This window comes from Hetaerina americana, unplaced genomic scaffold, assembly GCF_022747635.1.
Source record: "Hetaerina americana unplaced genomic scaffold, ioHetAmer1.1.p SCAF_13, whole genome shotgun sequence".
NCBI classification, from domain to species: domain Eukaryota; kingdom Metazoa; phylum Arthropoda; class Insecta; order Odonata; family Calopterygidae; genus Hetaerina; species Hetaerina americana.
This window is the reverse complement of record NW_027286403.1, coordinates 6,004,363-6,022,610: the sequence shown is the minus strand read 5'-3', so window position 1 is coordinate 6,022,610 and position 18,248 is coordinate 6,004,363. Positions and strand designations below refer to the sequence as shown.

Genomic DNA, 18,248 nt, shown 5'->3' with positions numbered 1-18,248 from the left:
ACAACTACATCAAAGCAGATTCACACCACCCCTTTCAACAAAAGTGGCAGCTTTTAATTTTCTCATACACAGATTACTGACGACACTACTCAACAAACAACGCTATTTCAAAGAGTTGGAAAACATCAAACAAATAGCCATTAACAACGGATACACACCCCAAATTATAGACAAATTAGTTAGAAACAAAAAAAGAAAACTTGCTAATAAACATACAAAACTCCTCCACAACGGGAAGACAACAATAATAAATTTATCGCATTACCTTTCTACCCCACATTAACCCGATGCCTTGATAAGGTCTTTAAACAAATGGGCACCAAAGTCACTTACTCTAACCGTAACACTCTTCTTACATGTTTAGGGAACCCGAAAGACATAACACCACGGTTAGACAAATCAGTTATTTACGAAATTACTTGCTCACACTGCCAACTCTCCTACATTGGACAGACGAAACGTGATCCCAAAATCAGATTTAAGGAACACATAGCACACTTGAAGAACAGACGTTTCGATAGATCAGCTGTCGCCAAACACATTTTTGAAACGGAACACTCCATCACTCCTAACGACTTAACATTATTAAAACCGATACAACACTGTAAACTCGATGCTTGTGAGAGTTTACACATGGGATCGAGATGGTGCGGGGGCTAACGTACTGGCTTCCCACCCTGAGGGCGCGGGTTCAAATCCCGGCGGTGTTGAATATTTTTCAGAGGTATCTCGATCCCTACTTGAGGTGCTTTGTGGAGGGCACTTTGAGTGAGTACGGCGTCCGTCGGATGGGACGTTAAGCTGCGGACCCCTTGGCGCCTTTCGTAAAGAGTAGGCTAATGCCGACGCCGGGTTTCTCTCCACCCTTCATCCTTTCCTGTCCATCCCCTATGGCGCAAATGACCTTAGCTGTCGGTCGCCTCCCCTAAAAACTACTACTACTACGAGTTTACACATTCACTTAAACAAGAATAAACTTATGAACAATGAACCAGGCATCATCAACTGTTCACTTTTTAACTTCGTTAGTCAATTCAAAAATAGGCAGCACCCTCTTAATAGCCGCCACTCTTCCCCCACTCCTTCCCACGTGACCTCAACAAACTCCCCCCCACCTACCGACCATCACTTAACCCCTCCCCCCTTGCCCCTCCAGGTATATATACCTCACCCCCCGACCTGAACACCCACTTGACTTTGGACAGTGCCTGGTGCATATTCTTCCTCCAAGTTCAAGTTCCCATTTGATTCTCTCCCCGTAGATGGTCACCTGGTGACCGAAATATTGTAGTTCTTCTTAATTATTTTTATTGGCTATAGGATTTTCTCCCTTGTGATTATCCCTATCCTACTCCATCTCCTTCCTCGATTGCCTAATATTCTTCCCTTTTATCCTTCCCTCCCAAAACCTTGACTTGATGAAAGGGCATATGTGTGTGTTTTCTGATAACCCCTAGTGTCTATATGGGTTTTTGGCCAGATATGTTGAATGGTAGGAACCAGACAGAAGGTAGCCTGCACAGCTGATGCTCAGTGAGGTGGCTGCAAAGGCATCTGACTCCAGTAAAATTCCTAAAATTATGCTCTACAATAAGTTGCAGGCCTGCAAGGACTTGTTTAGCCAAATTTGGGACATCTCTTAATGGAGAAATCACATATGTCTATGGCTTATCCTAATCTAAGGCTAAATTGCCTTTTATCCTCTTCACACAAGTGGAAAAAATATTTCCCCCGAGCGTCTCTTTGTTTACCTTTCACCTGGCATTATAAAATTCCAATAATTTGAGCGTTCAATTTAAAAGGACTTGTAGTTTTGCATGAAAAACAATCATCACTTTAGGTTACCATAATCCCAATCAGTGTGTCAACGTTGTTTGAATATTAAAAAAAACCATAAACACAGTAATCAACCAGAAGGTCGATTTTGTAGGTGATGGTAGAGTTCACCCAGTACTAAGCCTGACGGCGTGTGAAATTCACACATCAGGGTAAGGGGTTCCTTTCCCTCTGCTGGTTATGGTTTCCCAGGAAGATCTGGTACCCGAAAAATCACACAGCTTGGGTGGAGCTGCAGGTTCCCAGAGTGCCTTGCCTGGGAATTGAACCCAGGACCCTATGGTCAGCTGTCCAACACTCTACCCCCTGGACTACCGCGACCCCTGTTTGAATATTATTGTATAAAAAAAACTGTTCCTTCATTGGCTACAATAGCAAACAAAGCCTTAATGATATGAAAATATTTAATTAAATACATCAGGTTGTCTTTATTCTGTTTCCTATCTTTGCTAGGGAGAAGAATAACAAGGCTACTTGTTGTCAAGTGTTTAAAACCATGATCAAGTATACATCACATTGGTCTTCCTTCATTTCTCTGTCCACTGTCTACTTTTCTGTGTACTTCATGCATCAGTCTGCACGTCATCACTCAATATCCCCATCATCCTCTTTTAAATAGGCCTATACCTCATGTTTCCTTGCCACCTTTCTGATCTCTAGGTTTTTGGGTTCCCTCATACACAAACACCTGCCTGTCCAAGTTGGTTGTAAGTCAAATGAAGCTCTTTCTACCACTTAGTATGATGAACTATGTATGGCTGTGTGACATTATTCCTAAGTACATCAGTTCTGGGGTGTTTTTTTATGTAGTAGTGATAATTCTTATGTGGCTGCACTTAGGCCATGTGGTTACATGAATAATGCTTAATATTTTATCTGGTTAATTATTATTAATAGAATAAGTAGCTGCCTTTTCATTTTACATTATCCTGTCTGCTTTCACATCTTAAATCCATCTTGTCTGACCTTGTGCTTTTGCACTCACTGTGGCTCTTAATTTTGTGTTGCCCTTCTTCTGAGGAGTTAGCAAAATGGCATGGTAGCCTTCTAGTAAATAGCATGAAATTCTTTTCTGACCAATACATGTCATGAAAGAAGATGCTTATGTCCTAATTGTTATTTTTATTTTATGTATTGATGCACATAAATCTTTCATCAAACAGGATGCATTGTTTTCATTATTTCCTACCCAAGAAGAAGAGGAAATAATTGAACGGCGATTCCCAGCTGAAATACCCAGTGAACATATAGGCCACAGGATCCTGGTGAAATGTCTTCAGTTGAAGTATGATTGCTTTGTTTTAATATTTTATTGTCATGTTAGAATTATAAAAAACGATTACCCTTTGTATTTATAGTGACTTTACCAGAGGTGTGGTAGTTTTAAAAAGTTAATTTTTTAAGTATTTGCCCTTCCACCCTGGAGGTAGAGGTTAGAGTAGTATGGATAAAATTAGTGAAAGTAAGTAATTTTTTTAATTAGTGAAAGTAAGTAATTTTTTTGTGAAGGTGAAAGTGAGATTTCTTTTAGTTTGGCATGAATGAAAACTCATGAAAAACATGATGTTAGGATTTATGATTTGCCAATGATACTGATATTTCATAGATTATATAATCATTTATATAATGCCATTGATGATCTTCTTTTAATTTTTAATTCTTTTTCAGGTTAGATTTAGAAGTTGAACCTATTTTTGCCATTATGGCTTTATATGATGCCAAAGAAAAAAAGAAGATTTCGGAAAATTTTTATTTTGACATGAATTCTGAAGCTTTGAAGAGAATGCTTGGTTCACACATTCCGTACTGTGATATTAGCACTTTGAGTAGATCTTGCATTTTTGACATTACATACCCTTCAACTGACCTGTTTCTGGTGATTAAATTGGAAAAAGTTCTTCAGGGAGATATAAGTGAATATGCTGAGCCGTATATGAAGGATGATAAGGTTAGTAACATTGCCATTTGGTCAGTGAATGTATTACTTAATTAAACCCAGGTAGTTTAACTTCAGACAATATATAAATATGCATTTTTCCACTGTGCTTTGTTTTGGTACTATTAGTTTCAACATTTAGGCGTCATCATCAGGTACAATTAGTCAAGTAGTAGTCCATATATGTATCATTATGAGGGGAAAGAGCTGGGGTTGTGATCGGCGTTGATGGGAAGGAGGAGAGGGGTGGTAAGCGTCAGGAAAAGCGATTAGTGGGGTTCACAGTGGGGTATAAATGGTATTTAAATGGACCCCAACTTGACTAATTTGTACCTGATAATGATGCCTAAGAGTTGAAACTAGTAGTACCAAAATAAAAAACATTGAAAAAAATACATTGTGTTCTTCATTTAATGAACATGAACTTCCACATAGTTGACCCAGAAACCGTCCAATACATAATCCTGCTTGCCTTTGTTTCTGTAAATGTTATTAATTTAAGGTTTCATGCCCTAATTGAAATAAGTGCAAACATATTATACAATTTTCGAGGCACAACCTGAAATCCTGCATGATGATGAACTTATCATCAAGTCCACAGATATCTTATCTCCCTTCATTTTGCCTAGCATGCTTATACTGTTCCTCCCTTCCTCACTTGACTATTGTTTCCCATCTACCACAGTCTTCAACATTTCAAGACCATTAAAATTCTCTGCATCAACCTTTACTGCCCAAGTTGGATTTCTCTCAAAAATCCTCTCTCCTCCCCCATAAGCCAATAAATATTATGTATGATTTCAAGTACCTGATTAATCCTAAAAACTTTTCAGTGATACCTGTTAAAGTATAAAATAATAAAGTAGTCTTTCAGTTCCAAGAAAAAATAAATGGAAATCCTCAATTATGACATTATTTGTGCTTCCACTTGGTTCTTTTAGTTGGAAAACCATGCCAAATATACAAAAACGTTAAGAATGAAGCCCATGAATGGACCACAGAAGTTAGTTGGCATCACTCGGTTGCTAATATAAAATCAACTTTTAAGTGATATCAGGCTCTTAAATCAAGGTTGCATCATGTTAACTATTCTTCATGCCGCATCAATTGTTCTTTTTATAGAATCGTGATAAGGTAAGAGTCAATGCAGTTGCTTCATGTGAAAGGCTGGGAAAATATAGAATGCCATTTGCATGGACTGCCATTTATCTGATGAACATCATCACAGGTGTGAACAGCTTAGAGCGGGATTCAGGAAGTGATAAAGAAAGTACAGGGTCAAACAGTTTGGGTAAGTTGTTTCTTTGAATCTCCTCCTGCATTCCATAATCTCAAATACTTCTGGTTTCATCAGTTTTATTCACCATTCAGATCGCAAATCAAGCAGTGGTAGTTTTGATCAATTCCGAAAAAAAGCTAGTGACGTGGGCTCACTCACTCGAAGAGGCTCACTTGAGAGGCGTAGTGTGTCTGAAAAAAGAAGAAGCTGGTCACCTGAAGACTTTGGATCAAGCCTAGATACCTTCAGGCCTGTGAAACTTACTGTTTCAAGTTTTTTTAAGCAAGTAAGTGAATTCCATTATCATTTCATTCCCCAGTTATGAAATGCCAAATCAATGTTCTAAGAATTCAGAAGATGAAATGAAAGTGCTTTTTCTAACTAACATAGACTAGTAAACTAGAAACAAGGAAAAATCCCAAATCATTGACAATGAAATAATCATCGCCTAAAATGCAGACAAACACTCTCATAGCATACTCAATTGTCAACAGCTGATTAACTCCACCACCACATTCCTCCATAAGTCTGCATCTCGTTTCACTTCCGTCTAGTGGAATCTTAGTGCCACTCACCAAAGCCTTGCTTCATCAAAAAACATCTGCTGTTAAATTGTTAAATATTTTAGCAGCATCAGCAAATTATGCATGTAAATATATTTCACTATTATAAGGTAGCATTTAAATTGCTCAAGAATAGCAGTTACTATGTGTTGCAACATTGAAACTGAATATTACTAAAGAAAACCAGCATTTTTTTTGAAATTAAGCCCTCATTTATTTGAATAAGAACTTATAATTTAGGTATCTTAATGCATGGCAATACATAGATAAATGCAATATTGCTATTGAGCATTTATTACAATTGTTTTGCTCAAAGTTCCTTATGAATTATTATTGATATATTTTTGGGAAACTAGGTGATTATTTTATTTAAATTTGAACTTCCTTCACTTGAGGCTTTAATGCATTATATGACGTCATTATAAGTCATCAGCGATCAAGGATGAACGAGATCAGGGAAATATTCTATGTGATTGTATGTATTAAATCCCCACATAGTTCACTTGATGTTCGCTTTCACTTAATCAGGACTGTCTCCCTATATCCCTATATGAGGATTAATTAGGGTTAACTGTAAAAGTTTCAAAGTGGTTAATGAGTAAGTAAGTATAACTGTAAATAAAAGTATCAGTATGGATTGTTCTCTTTTGTTTTAGGAAAGTGACAAACTGAGGGATGAAGATTTGTATAAATTTTTACAAGAGCTTAAGAGACCATGCTCGGTCATGAAAAAACTAAAATGTATTCCAGGAACACTAAAACTGGATGTTTCTCCTTCTCCCGAAGAGCCTAAGTATTGTATTACCCCAGAGCTATCAAGGCTCTTCCCTTATCCAGGTATGCTAATTGAACTTGCAGGGTTATAATGTGTGCGGTCGTCTTAATCAGTCATTCCATTAGAAAGTATAATGCTTTTTAAGAAATTAATTAATTTAATAGGGTTAAAGGTATTTTTATTATTATTTAGAGATTTAAAGCTAAACAGTTATTCTAAAGTATCATGTTATCCAGCAGTCAATTACCTGTAGAACCATTGATGTTGTTTCAGACCTTAGTTTTTGGATGTTTCCATTTTTTGTAGAGGATGAAACTTTAAAATTTTGATGTCCGCAAAAATTTCTGATTTAGCTTTTTCATTTTTTTTTAAGGTAATCTACCATTTAAGGTAGGTTTTTAGATGGACACAACTACCAGGAACATTTTATTACTCCTAACAAAACACAAAATCCATTATCCTACTCTATATCAGGTCCCTCTTCATCTCTGAGTACTTTCTTCCTCCCTTTATCCCATCGAACATCCCTATCCTGTTCCTTCCCCTTCCTCTTTTGCCCAACATTTTCCCCTCTATCACAGTCTTCAACATCCCACTGCCGGTCAACAACCCCTTCATCCACTTTTCCTGCCTCTGTAGGATTTCCCCCAACAGAGCCCTCTCTTCGCCCACCAAACCAAGTACTTCCTCATTTGTTTTCTTCTCTGTCTATTTCACCCTCTCCATTCTTCTCCACGCCCACATTCCAAAAGCCTCCAGTCTACGTCTATCCTCCTGCTTCAATTACCACGTTTCCGCACCGTACATAGCTACGCTCCATATCAAAGTTTTTACGAGTCTTTTCTTAATATCCTTACTCAACGTCCCTGTCATCAACTCCCTCCTCCTTGTGAAAGCCTCTTTGCCTAGCGCAATTCTTCTCCTTACATCCCTACTACTTTGACCCTGTTGGTCCAAAACACTACCAAAATGCGTAAACTGTTCTACGTGCTCTAGTTTTTGCCCTCCTATTTTAATGTTTAGCTTAGCCTTTTTCTTTCTAGAGAGTCGCATAACCTTTGTTTTATTAATATTGATTTTCATCCCATACCTGTCGCACTGAATTTCCAATTCACTAAGCAATGCTTGCAGCCCCTTGGCTGACTGACAAACTAAAGCTTGGTCATCAGCGAACCAAACTGATTTTACGAATTCCCCGCCCACTTTCATTCCCACCTCCAGTTCTTCCCATGCCTCTTTAATCATTTCCTCTGCATACAGGTTGAACAGCAACGGTGATAATGGGCAACCCTGCCTTACACCTCTTCCTAACACTGCCCATCCAGACTCCCCGTTTCCCACCTGCACCTGAGCAGTCTGAGACATGTACAGGTTGCGGATTAGCCTCCTTTCCCTCCAATCTATTCCTATTTTCTGCGATATACTCATTGGTTTTTCCCAGTTCAGTCTATCAAAAGCTTTTTCGAAATCTACGAAACACGCAAATACCTCCTGGTTGTGCTCTATATTCCTCTCGATTAATAATCTCATTATTGCAATGGCATCACGCGTGCCTCTCCCCTTCCTAAACCCAAACTGATCATCGCCTAAGTAAACATTAGCCCTACTCTCTATCCTTTTGTTTATGATCCTGAGCACAACCTTAGCTGCGTGGGATATCAAACTTATCGTCCTGTAGTCCTCACATAATGTAGCCTTTACCTTTTTCGGAATAGGAACTAAAACTGATCCCACAAAGTCTTCCGGCCAGATTCCTTCCTCATAAATACTACGAATCAGCCCATATAGCCTCTTCCTCCCACATTTCCCTAAACATTTCAATAATTCCGCAGTGGTTATCCACCCCCACGGCCTTATTTAGCTTCATCTCCCTTAATACCCTTTCTACCTCATCGTCGAGTATGCCTGGACTTAAGCTATCTCCCTCTACGTCATGTTCCTTTTCTATGTCTAACTTTGTTGGTCCAAGCTCTTTACTATACAGTTCTTCTATATACTACCTTGATCAAAAAGTTCCCGGAATAACCGTTTCAAAAAGATAAAGCAGGGGCGGCGAGTTAGAAAATGGAATGTAGAAGCATTAAATGGTTTTAAAAGGAAGGAATACAAACAGGCGGTAGAGGAAATCATTGAGGATAATAAAGAGCTAAGTACTATCGAAGAAAAATGGGAAAGTTCAAGAAAGAGTTGTCTAAAGCCACAACAGACACTATTGGAACCGTTAACACTAAAAGGACTAGGAAACCATGGATCACGGATGAGATGATTACAAAGATGGATGAGCGGAGAACATGGAAGAATGTAAATACAGAATTAGGCAAAATGAAGCACAAAGAATTAAACAATAAATTGAGGCAGGCAACAAATAAAACAAAAGAAGCATGGTGGAAGACGCAGTTCAAGGATATGGAGAGTCTTCAGAGGAAGGGTGAAATCGGTGCGCTGTACAGCAAAGTTAAATCGTTATCGGGAAGTAAGAAAGGAAGATCTGTCCTAACAGTTAGAGATAAGGCGGGTAAGGTAATAGTTGATGCAGGAAAGATCCAAGAGAGATGGAAGGAGTACTACCTTGATCAAAAAGTTCCCGGAATAACCACCGTGTGGCGCTCCCATCGTTCCGATTTGAGTTCTGTTTTTTTTGTTAAATTGGTACATCTTTTGTTGATATTCCCTTTAAATCTTAGTGTCATAACTTGACATTTGCAAAAGTTACGTAGCCAAGAGTACATCTATCTCTGTGTGTGTTGGCGATTTTTTACAATTGCAGAAATGGATTTAAATTTGCAACAACGAACTTGTATTAAATTTTGCGTAAAAAACGGATTTAGTGGCGCACGGACGTTGGAAATGTTGGAAAAGTGTTTCGGCAACGATTCCCTAAAAAAAACGGTCGTTTACCAGTGGCACGAGCGGTTCAGAAGTGGTCGTGAGTCAATCGAAGATGATGAACGCAGTGGCAGACCATCGACATCGAAAGTCGGTGAAAAAATTGATAAAGTAAAAGAAATGTTGGTCAATAACCGCAAATTAACCATCAGAGAAATAGCGGAGGACTTGAACATTGCCTATGGATCCGCCCAAGACATTGTGGTTAATGATTTGGGTTTCCGTCGTGTAGCAGCAAAGTTGGTGCCAAAAGACCTCAATTTCATGCAAAAAAGAGACCGTGTTGACGTCGCAAAAGACATGATTTGCGAGGCTGAATCCGATCCCACATTCATCAAAAGGATCATTACTGGAGACGAGACGTGGGTTTATGAGTACGACACGCAATCCAGGCATCAGGCAAGTGAATGGCGTTCACCAAATGAGCCGAGACCAAAAAAACCACGTCGTTTTCAGTCAAAAATGCAATGCTGACGGTTTTCATGGATTACAACGGTGTAGTGCATCATGAATTTTTGCCAGAAGGCCAGACAGTAAACAAAGAGTATTATTTGGGCGTTATGAGACGTTTGCGTGAAGCAATTCGCCGAAAGAGACCAGAAATGTGAGCAGAAAACTCGTGGATTTTGCACCATGATAACGCACCGTCGCACAGTGCTATCATTATTCGTAATTTTTTGACGAAAAATGCAACAAATACCATCCAACAGCCACCGAATTCACCTGATTTGGCTCCCTGTGACTTCTTTCTGTTCAATCGAGTTAAAAAACCATTACGGGGAACGCGTTTTAGCAGCCGAGAGGAAGTAATGGAAAAATCGCAGGAAGCACTGATGGACATACCGAAAACCGACCGTAACTTTTGCAAATGTCAAGTTATGACACTAAGATTTAAAGGGAATATCAACAACAGATGTACCAATTTAACAAAAAAACAGAACTCAAATCGGAACGATGGGAGCGCCACACGGTGGTTATTCCGGGAACTTTTTGATCAAGGTAGTACTCCTTCCATCTCTCTTGGATCTTTCCTGCATCAACTATTACCTTACCCGCCTTATCTCTAACTGTTAGGACAGATCTTCCTTTCTTACTTCCCGATAACGATTTAACTTTGCTGTACAGCGCACCGATTTCACCCTTCCTCTGAAGACTCTCCATATCCTTGAACTGCGTCTTCCACCATGCTTCTTTTGTTTTATTTGTTGCCTGCCTCAATTTATTGTTTAATTCTTTGTGCTTCATTTTGCCTAATTCTGTATTTACATTCTTCCATGTTCTCCGCTCATCCATCTTTGTAATCATCTCATCCGTGATCCATGGTTTCCTAGTCCTTTTAGTGTTAACGGTTCCAATAGTGTCTGTTGTGGCTTTAGACAACTCTTTCTTGAACTTTCCCATTTTTCTTCGATAGTACTTAGCTCTTTATTATCCTCAATGATTTCCTCTACCGCCTGTTTGTATTCCTTCCTTTTAAAACCATTTAATGCTTCTACATTCCATTTTCTAACTCGCCGCCCCTGCTTTATCTTTTTGAAACAGACGCTACATTTCATAACAACTAAATTGTGGTCAGAGTCGGCAGCCGCTCCTGGGAAGCTGTGTGAATTTATCACACTGTTCCTAACCCTGTGTCTAACCAGGATATAATCTAGCTGATACCTTTTTGAGTCACCTGGCATTTTCCATGTATACCTGCGTCTTTTTTGGTGTCTAAACCAAGTGTTAGTGATGACTAACCCCTGTCTCCTGCAGAACTCAACTGCTTTCTCCCCGCGGTCATTCCTCGTGCCTAAACCGTAGTCCCCCAACTCATCACCATCTCTTCCTTCGCCTACCGTCGCATTCCAATCCCCCATCACTATCAAATGTTTCCCTGCAGGAACACATGCGAATATGTCCTCTAACTGATCATATATCCTATCGACCTCTTCTTCCTTATGGTTGCTGGCAATGTTCCGGCCATTTTTTTAAACCCACCAAAAAATAGGATTTGTCAAACTATCCAAAATATGCCTCTGTCTCAGCGATAATTTCCTCGTTTTAGCTGAAAAAATTTTCCCGCGAGCCATTTCTTCATGTTAGGGAATAAGAAAAAGTCACAGGGAGCCAGATCGGGTGAATACAGGGCGTGTGGCAGCAATTCATAACGTAGTTCATGCAGTTTGGCGGCGACAAATCTGGATGACAGCTGGATCAGCTTGTTGTCCACCGTGAGCAATTGCGGCACCCATCGGGCCGACAAATTTTTCATCGCCAACTTATCATGTAAAATATTAATTGCCTTTCCGGTCAACATACCCACGGCCTCTGCTACTTCGGGCACTTTCGCTCGTCAATCAGCGAGCATCATGGCGTGGACTTTTTGAATGATTTCCTCGGTAACCATGTCTGCCGGGCATCCTGGTCGCTCCTCATCAAAAACCGATGTTCGCCCAAGTTTAAATTCGTTGAACCAATATCTAACTGTCTATGTAAACAGCATCCAACTTTGCTTTAATCTCCTCGCATTTCTTCCCATCCAAAAACAAAAAGCGAATTACCGAACGGTACTGCTCTTTTTCCATCTTAGCGAAAATCACGAAACACGTCTTACTCGAATGGCTGCCAAATCCAAACTAACCTTTAAATCAGTCTGAAATTTGTTTCACCATCGTTTGATAGGTGGCAGCACACGATGATAGCACAAACTTTCCTCAGCTACGCCCTTTGTCCTCAAACACGGGTACTTAATGAACCGCCCTTGTAAACTGTACCTTGGGAATTATATATAATTCTCATAATTTTTGATATTTGTTATCCAACGATTCCATTGTGTCTTGGATCAAAGAAAGGAATACTGCTAATAATATCAGGAATAATATTATTTAATAAGCATGCATTGTTTGAAATATTATTGTGATAATTTGCATTTAAGCAGAATTCATTTGCATATCTTCTAAAAATATGTCAATAATAATAATTATTTCTTATGATTTATTTCTAGGCTTTCTTTTGTAATTTAATCAGAACTTTAATCATTATTTAATTGTTTATTTTCATTAACTCACTGTCATTATTTATTATAATAGAAAGGTAATTCTTCATTAATCATATTTTTGAAGTAATCTTTAGAGCCCTGGATTTTTTAAGAAGATAAATGCATTTTCTATTTGATGACAGATGAAAAGGGGAGGCCAACCAAAGAAATCCTGGAATTCCCATCTCGAGAAGTATTTATTCCTCATTATACATATAGAAATGTGTTGTTTGTTTACCCAAAGGACCTTAATTTTGCTGGAAGAGCTGGTAAGTGATATGAATGAAATACCCACATTTCATTTAATATATGCGTTAATTTTAATTGGCTTTTGCATGGGGTGGAAATAACTTGTTTTAAATGTCTCAAGATCTGTAATAAATTTCAATGAAGCTCTATTATTATCAATTTTCTTTGAAGAGAATGTGAGAGATCACCTAAGAGGGCTAAAAAATCAGTTCTAGAGCTCCTTCCTTTAGAAATTCTGTTTTTATTTCATTTAATCTAGTGAAACCTTAAATTGCACTTTTCAGGATCTGCTAGAAATATTGCTGTTAAAGTTCAATTAATGAGTGGTGAAGAGGAGCAGCATGCCCTACCTGTGATATTTGGAAAATCATCTTGTCCTGAGTATACCTCAGAAGCTTATACAACTGTTAGTTACCATAACAAGTATGTAATCTTCCCTTTTGTTTTTGTCACTTTGCTCTTTATTTTCATAAATTCATCGAATGAGTGAACTATTTCTTTGCATTAATGTTTTCTTGAAACTGCTAAATCAATAAAATAATGTTATTATAATTCGCTTAGAGTGGGATAAAATATATTTGTATTATTTCAACAAATATTTAAATTTCAGAGTATGCAATAACATAAGAGCATATAGAGAAATGTTGTTCAAAAGTTCCCCGTTTCAGAAGTGAAAACTTTTTATTAAGAAGGGTGTGCTGCTATGCGGCTATATGTGAGAGAGTTTGTGAGGATTCAGTTACTTAAGCAGATTTTTGGCAGGTTCTTGGAAAAAATTTATTTTTTGTGCCCACAAGTTGAACTTTAAAAATCGAAATCCTTATTATTTGGCTTAGATCAACTTGAATTAATTGTCATTATCACTAATTATAATAAGTAGACGTTTCCAATTTTAAGAATTATATTTTTCTAGTAATTTTTTAGAGTTGATACTGATTAGAATGAATATTTAGGTGTTTGTGGCTGAAAGGAATTACTTCCGAAGTATAATGCAATTAGGAAAATTTTAAGAGGCGACAAAGAACCAGCATTTTATCTATGATCCCAACTGATTGCACATGCTAATGTGAATTTTATGTTATCAGGACCTGTGTTAACTGGGAGATCTTCTTCAGAAAATTACAAAAAATTGGCTTTTAAAATTTAAATTTCATTTAGTTTTGCCCTTCTATATTCTGTGAAAAATTTGACAAAATGTCATCAAAGCTAAACATTGCTTTGCAGGTGTCCTGGATTTTATGATGAAATAAAAATAAGACTTCCAGCTAACTTGGCTGATCATCATCACTTATTATTTACATTCTATCACATAAGTTGCCAAAGAAAACTTGAGCAGACAACTGTGGAGACTCCAGTGGGGTTTACTGTAAGAAAACATCATGTGCCTTTCTTTTACATTGCATAATTTTACATGGAATCTTGAATTAAGAATCATTGCTGTATCTTTTAATGTGTATAAGTACCATTTTCATAAAATAGCTTTAAGTATAAACATCTTTTGAATTGAATTTGCCATTTTCATTTTGAAAGGGAACTTTCACTAATTATCGCTTTAATTTCAGTGTTGAGCCTTTCTATTTTCTGATTCTGGCCATATTTTCCAGTGGCTTCCTGTTTTTAAGGATGGTTGCCTTCAAACTGGTGAGTATTGCCTGCCTGTCATGATGGAGCATCCACCACCTAATTATTCATACATTCCTCCTGATGTCTTGCTCCCTGGAACCAAATGGGTTGACAACCATAAGGGCATATTTTCTGTCACATTAGATGCAACTTCTTCAGTTCACATTCAGGTAATAAGTCAAGTAATTCAAGTAATTCCCTTGGATCTAATATTTATTTTGAAAGTTCCACCACTTTATGGGAATATACTTTAAAACCTGTTTTTCTCATGTTTCTATTAAAATTATGTCTAAAAACTACTTAACTAAATATTCTTGTTCCCCCCTCCCCCAGGATAGATATTTGAACAGGTTTTTGAATCTCTGTTCTGCAATAGAGGAAGGAAACATTCCACCAAGGATTGGAGAAACAAATATTGAAAATGAATTAAAAAATAGGTAAATTAATTTTGATGTTTCTAATTTTATGTGGGAAATCTTAAATGCTCTCAATTTCTCCTTGAAAATAATTTTTTTCTGAATTACAGTATTCTGGACCTGAAGCATGCCAAACTTGAGCCACTTGTTAAATTTTTGCCTTTGATATTTGACAAGCTAATTTACTTAATGGTGAAACCTCCCATCATTGGAGGACAGCCAATGAATTTGGGCCAAAACACATTTGAAGCAATCGCAATGCTGGTTCAAAACATTTCTGTAAGTATCCTTAATCTTCCTAACCATCACATTATTGTGAGTAGTTACTTTAATTACATTAGTAGTATAATATCCCTAAAGCTAACCCAAATGCTTACAATTAACATTTTCTGTTAGTTTACATGTAATGACGATGCATACTTGATATATGTTGTTATGATCCTGTTTACTGTTGAGGGAAAATGAAGGATGTTTATTGGACCTACTAGTTGATGTTGCAGCATTTATGAGGAAATAAATTGGTTAGAAGGTTTTATTAGATAAATGTTGATTTAAAAATATAAAAAGAATTGTGTGACTGTGTAAAAGGACTACAGGTCCATAATTTTATTTCACATACAGCAAAGGCAATTCTTCCTCAAATGAAGACTAATCTTTGCTTGACAATTCTTTACTCAGTTTCCTCCCGCATCTCCTGAAACTTGAATTTCTTACTTAAAACATAATCACATTAGCCGTTCTAATTAATAAAGTGGCTTATATTATTGAGTTATGAGTGCTATTAATAGAAAACGAAAATAATTCATGATGAAGCACTCTTCCAGAGTGATATAGGTAGCAAACGAGAGTAATGTAAGCTATATTAAACTATGTCTTTATTGATGACATTGTAACTGCAAAGAAGGATCATCATCTCAACCATTTTTCTTCCCACTTAGTGAGTGCTATTACTGGTCGTAGGAAAATTTTAATATTATCATCATCTTATTTTTCATTCTAATTCATTTATTACTTAGAGGCATATTCAAAGAGTAAGGGCCATTTGGTCATAAAAAATATATTCATTATAAAAAATGTTATTGGTGGTTTTAGTTTTAAGCAAAACTACTTTTTTCCACATAATCACTAATCATTCTAAAGCACTTTATGAAATTTTGTACCTGGTTCTTTAATCCCCTAGCATTGAAGTTTGCCGCCTAGGAATTAAACTAGTTGACAATGGCAGTCCTGAGTCCCTCTTCATCTTCAGAATGTTATTTTACCAAGCCACTGTTGCTAAGTACAAGGTCAGGATGGGGATAGCAGTCCAAAAATACTTGTACACTCAGCATTCTTTGTACTTTGTGTTAGGTGGTAAGCATTTTCGGTACCTACCTTGCTGACCATTTGTGATATTCGAGCATTTCTGTAACACTCGTGTAAATAGTAGTGTGTCTAACAAGAGGAAAGTTAATAAAATTAAGAATGCAAAGTAACTTTCCACTGTCCTTTATTAGCGTACAACCGGTTTCAACGCTCAAGCGTCATCATCAGGTACCAGGAAGAGGAAAGTTATTAGCCAGAGCCCTAGATCACAGTTATTGACCTACTTATTGAATGATTTCATTGCTCTCGATACTGGGCCTGCAATTCTCTTCAACATGTACATTTATATGGCCATTTTTGAAGTCTCAACACCATTTTCTAACCCTTCCATCTGTTGGTCCATAAACTAGGCACAACTCCGGATGAATTTGGGCAGCTAATGATCCTTTGCACACAAAAATTGAATCGCAGAATGCAACTCACCTGTGGAGGGTGCAATGATTTTCAAGTAAATTGTAAACTGCAAACACCAGCAGTCAAATGACTGTACCTTCAAAATAAAAACTTCAGTGACTTAGGAAGTAATCAATAAATGGCACTGCAGGTATACAACTTAGTTCTGACATGCCAATATGTAAATATAAGAAAAAGACACTTACTATTGAAATATGCCATGTATTAGGTAGGTTTTCATTTTTCTCCTACCGATATTAGCTCGCTGTTCCTTTTCATACTGTAATTGCAATCTTTCATGATCCTATGGTATTACCTAAAGCTCTGAATGCAAGATTGTAAAATGGTATACTATTGAAGGCATAGGTACTATTTGCAGAGGATTCAAGGGATAAAATGTATTTTACAAATAAAGTTGTGTGAGTATGCCTTTATGAACAATAGAAATTAATTTTTCCCATCCTTTGTTTTTCTTTTTGCCTGTCATTTCAGCTGCTGCAAGAAGGTCATCATGATCAGCATGGGAGACACTCACTACTAACTACATACATTAATTATCAGTGCAATTTTCCTTATGCAGTTGATAATAACACAATATCAGGGATGTCCCCACCTCAGAGTCCAGGTTATATGCTACATTCATTGAAGGATCAGGCAAGAAAAGCTACCAGGTATTGAATCTTTCTCTATTTGAATATTCAAATTATATTTTTTTACTTTACAAATGCAAAGATAGATTCACCGGTTGAAGTTGTATTATAAAATAATAAACACCCACAGCGCTCATTGACATTTTCAAGTTGCTAATAATGTTTTATGGTTGATAACCCTCCTCTCCCACTTTTTTGAACTGAAGCTTTAAGTATCAAGTGCAAGAATTTCTCTGTGCAAAATCATTTTCTTTTACTAGATTTTAAACCCAAATCCTTCAATTTCCTCCAGGGCTTATTAGCCAGTTAAGCTACCAAAGAAATCTCTTAAACTCTAAATTTCCAAGGTCTGTAAAGGAGCAAGATATTCTGATGAATTACTGTGCATGCAGTGTCATGACGTAATCATAATTGTATGAATTACTCCATGATCCAATTGGTTAAAAACTAACATATAAAGACAGATTTTTTTCATAATTTGTAAAACCATTATTCCTTTGTAAAGACTTTGGATTTCCATAATTACAACACAAGATCACATGAACTTATTTGTTTAAAAGGCCATAGAACATCACAGAGTCTCATCAGAGTCACACACTAGGGTTTCATACTCTTGAACAAACTACTATTTACAATGCCTGGAGCACAGAAAGTTCAAACCGTGTAAAATATAATCTACAAAAAACATGTATGATATTAGTAAATATATGGAAACGTAATAACTTTATTTTTGTCTTCAAATCTGTGTATTGTATTTTAATTACTTTGTTTATGGTATTTCGTATGTACTTAAATAGTGATATTTTCAGAAGTGTACCTTTTTGAATTTCCCTCTTGACAGCTCCATGCAAATGTACATATTTTGCCTATTAATAAATAAAGCTACCGCTATTACATTAGATAAACTTAAGCACCATTTTATTTCACTGGTGAAACTAGACTACATCAAATACAGTATATTTAATATAATGCCCATCATTACAATGGGGTGGCAAGTATAATTTTAGATATATAGGCATTTTAGTACCATGCAAGCCACCTCTAGGGCATGTGGCTGGGGTTGAATACACACCAGAATAATTTTGATCCAAATATGAGCCCTACCTCAGTCGGGTAATGTTATTCTGATCCCTTATCATTCGTGGAAAAAATGGCATCTTAAATCTACAGAGTGTGGTGCTTAAATCCAGAGAAACATCCATTGCCTTGAATGAGGTTTCCTTGCTGGGTGAATGAAACCTTCCCCCCGACTTCTCAG

At 37.1% G+C, this 18,248-nt stretch overlaps 1 protein-coding gene across 1 annotated transcript in view; it reads left to right on the top strand.

Annotated features, from left to right (window-relative positions):
• Positions 1 to 18,248, top strand: part of Zir (dedicator of cytokinesis) — a 60,132-nt gene that overhangs the window by 10,309 nt on the left and 31,575 nt on the right. The window contains exons 6-17 of the mRNA XM_071583182.1: positions 3,000 to 3,121; positions 3,505 to 3,784; positions 4,895 to 5,063; positions 5,144 to 5,337; positions 6,271 to 6,451; positions 12,438 to 12,563; positions 12,828 to 12,966; positions 13,768 to 13,909; positions 14,148 to 14,336; positions 14,500 to 14,603; positions 14,693 to 14,861; positions 16,833 to 17,011. Of these exons, the coding sequence (XP_071439283.1) occupies positions 3,000 to 3,121; positions 3,505 to 3,784; positions 4,895 to 5,063; positions 5,144 to 5,337; positions 6,271 to 6,451; positions 12,438 to 12,563; positions 12,828 to 12,966; positions 13,768 to 13,909; positions 14,148 to 14,336; positions 14,500 to 14,603; positions 14,693 to 14,861; positions 16,833 to 17,011 (1,994 nt within the window). The remainder of the gene's footprint in view (positions 1 to 2,999; positions 3,122 to 3,504; positions 3,785 to 4,894; positions 5,064 to 5,143; positions 5,338 to 6,270; positions 6,452 to 12,437; positions 12,564 to 12,827; positions 12,967 to 13,767; positions 13,910 to 14,147; positions 14,337 to 14,499; positions 14,604 to 14,692; positions 14,862 to 16,832; positions 17,012 to 18,248) is intronic.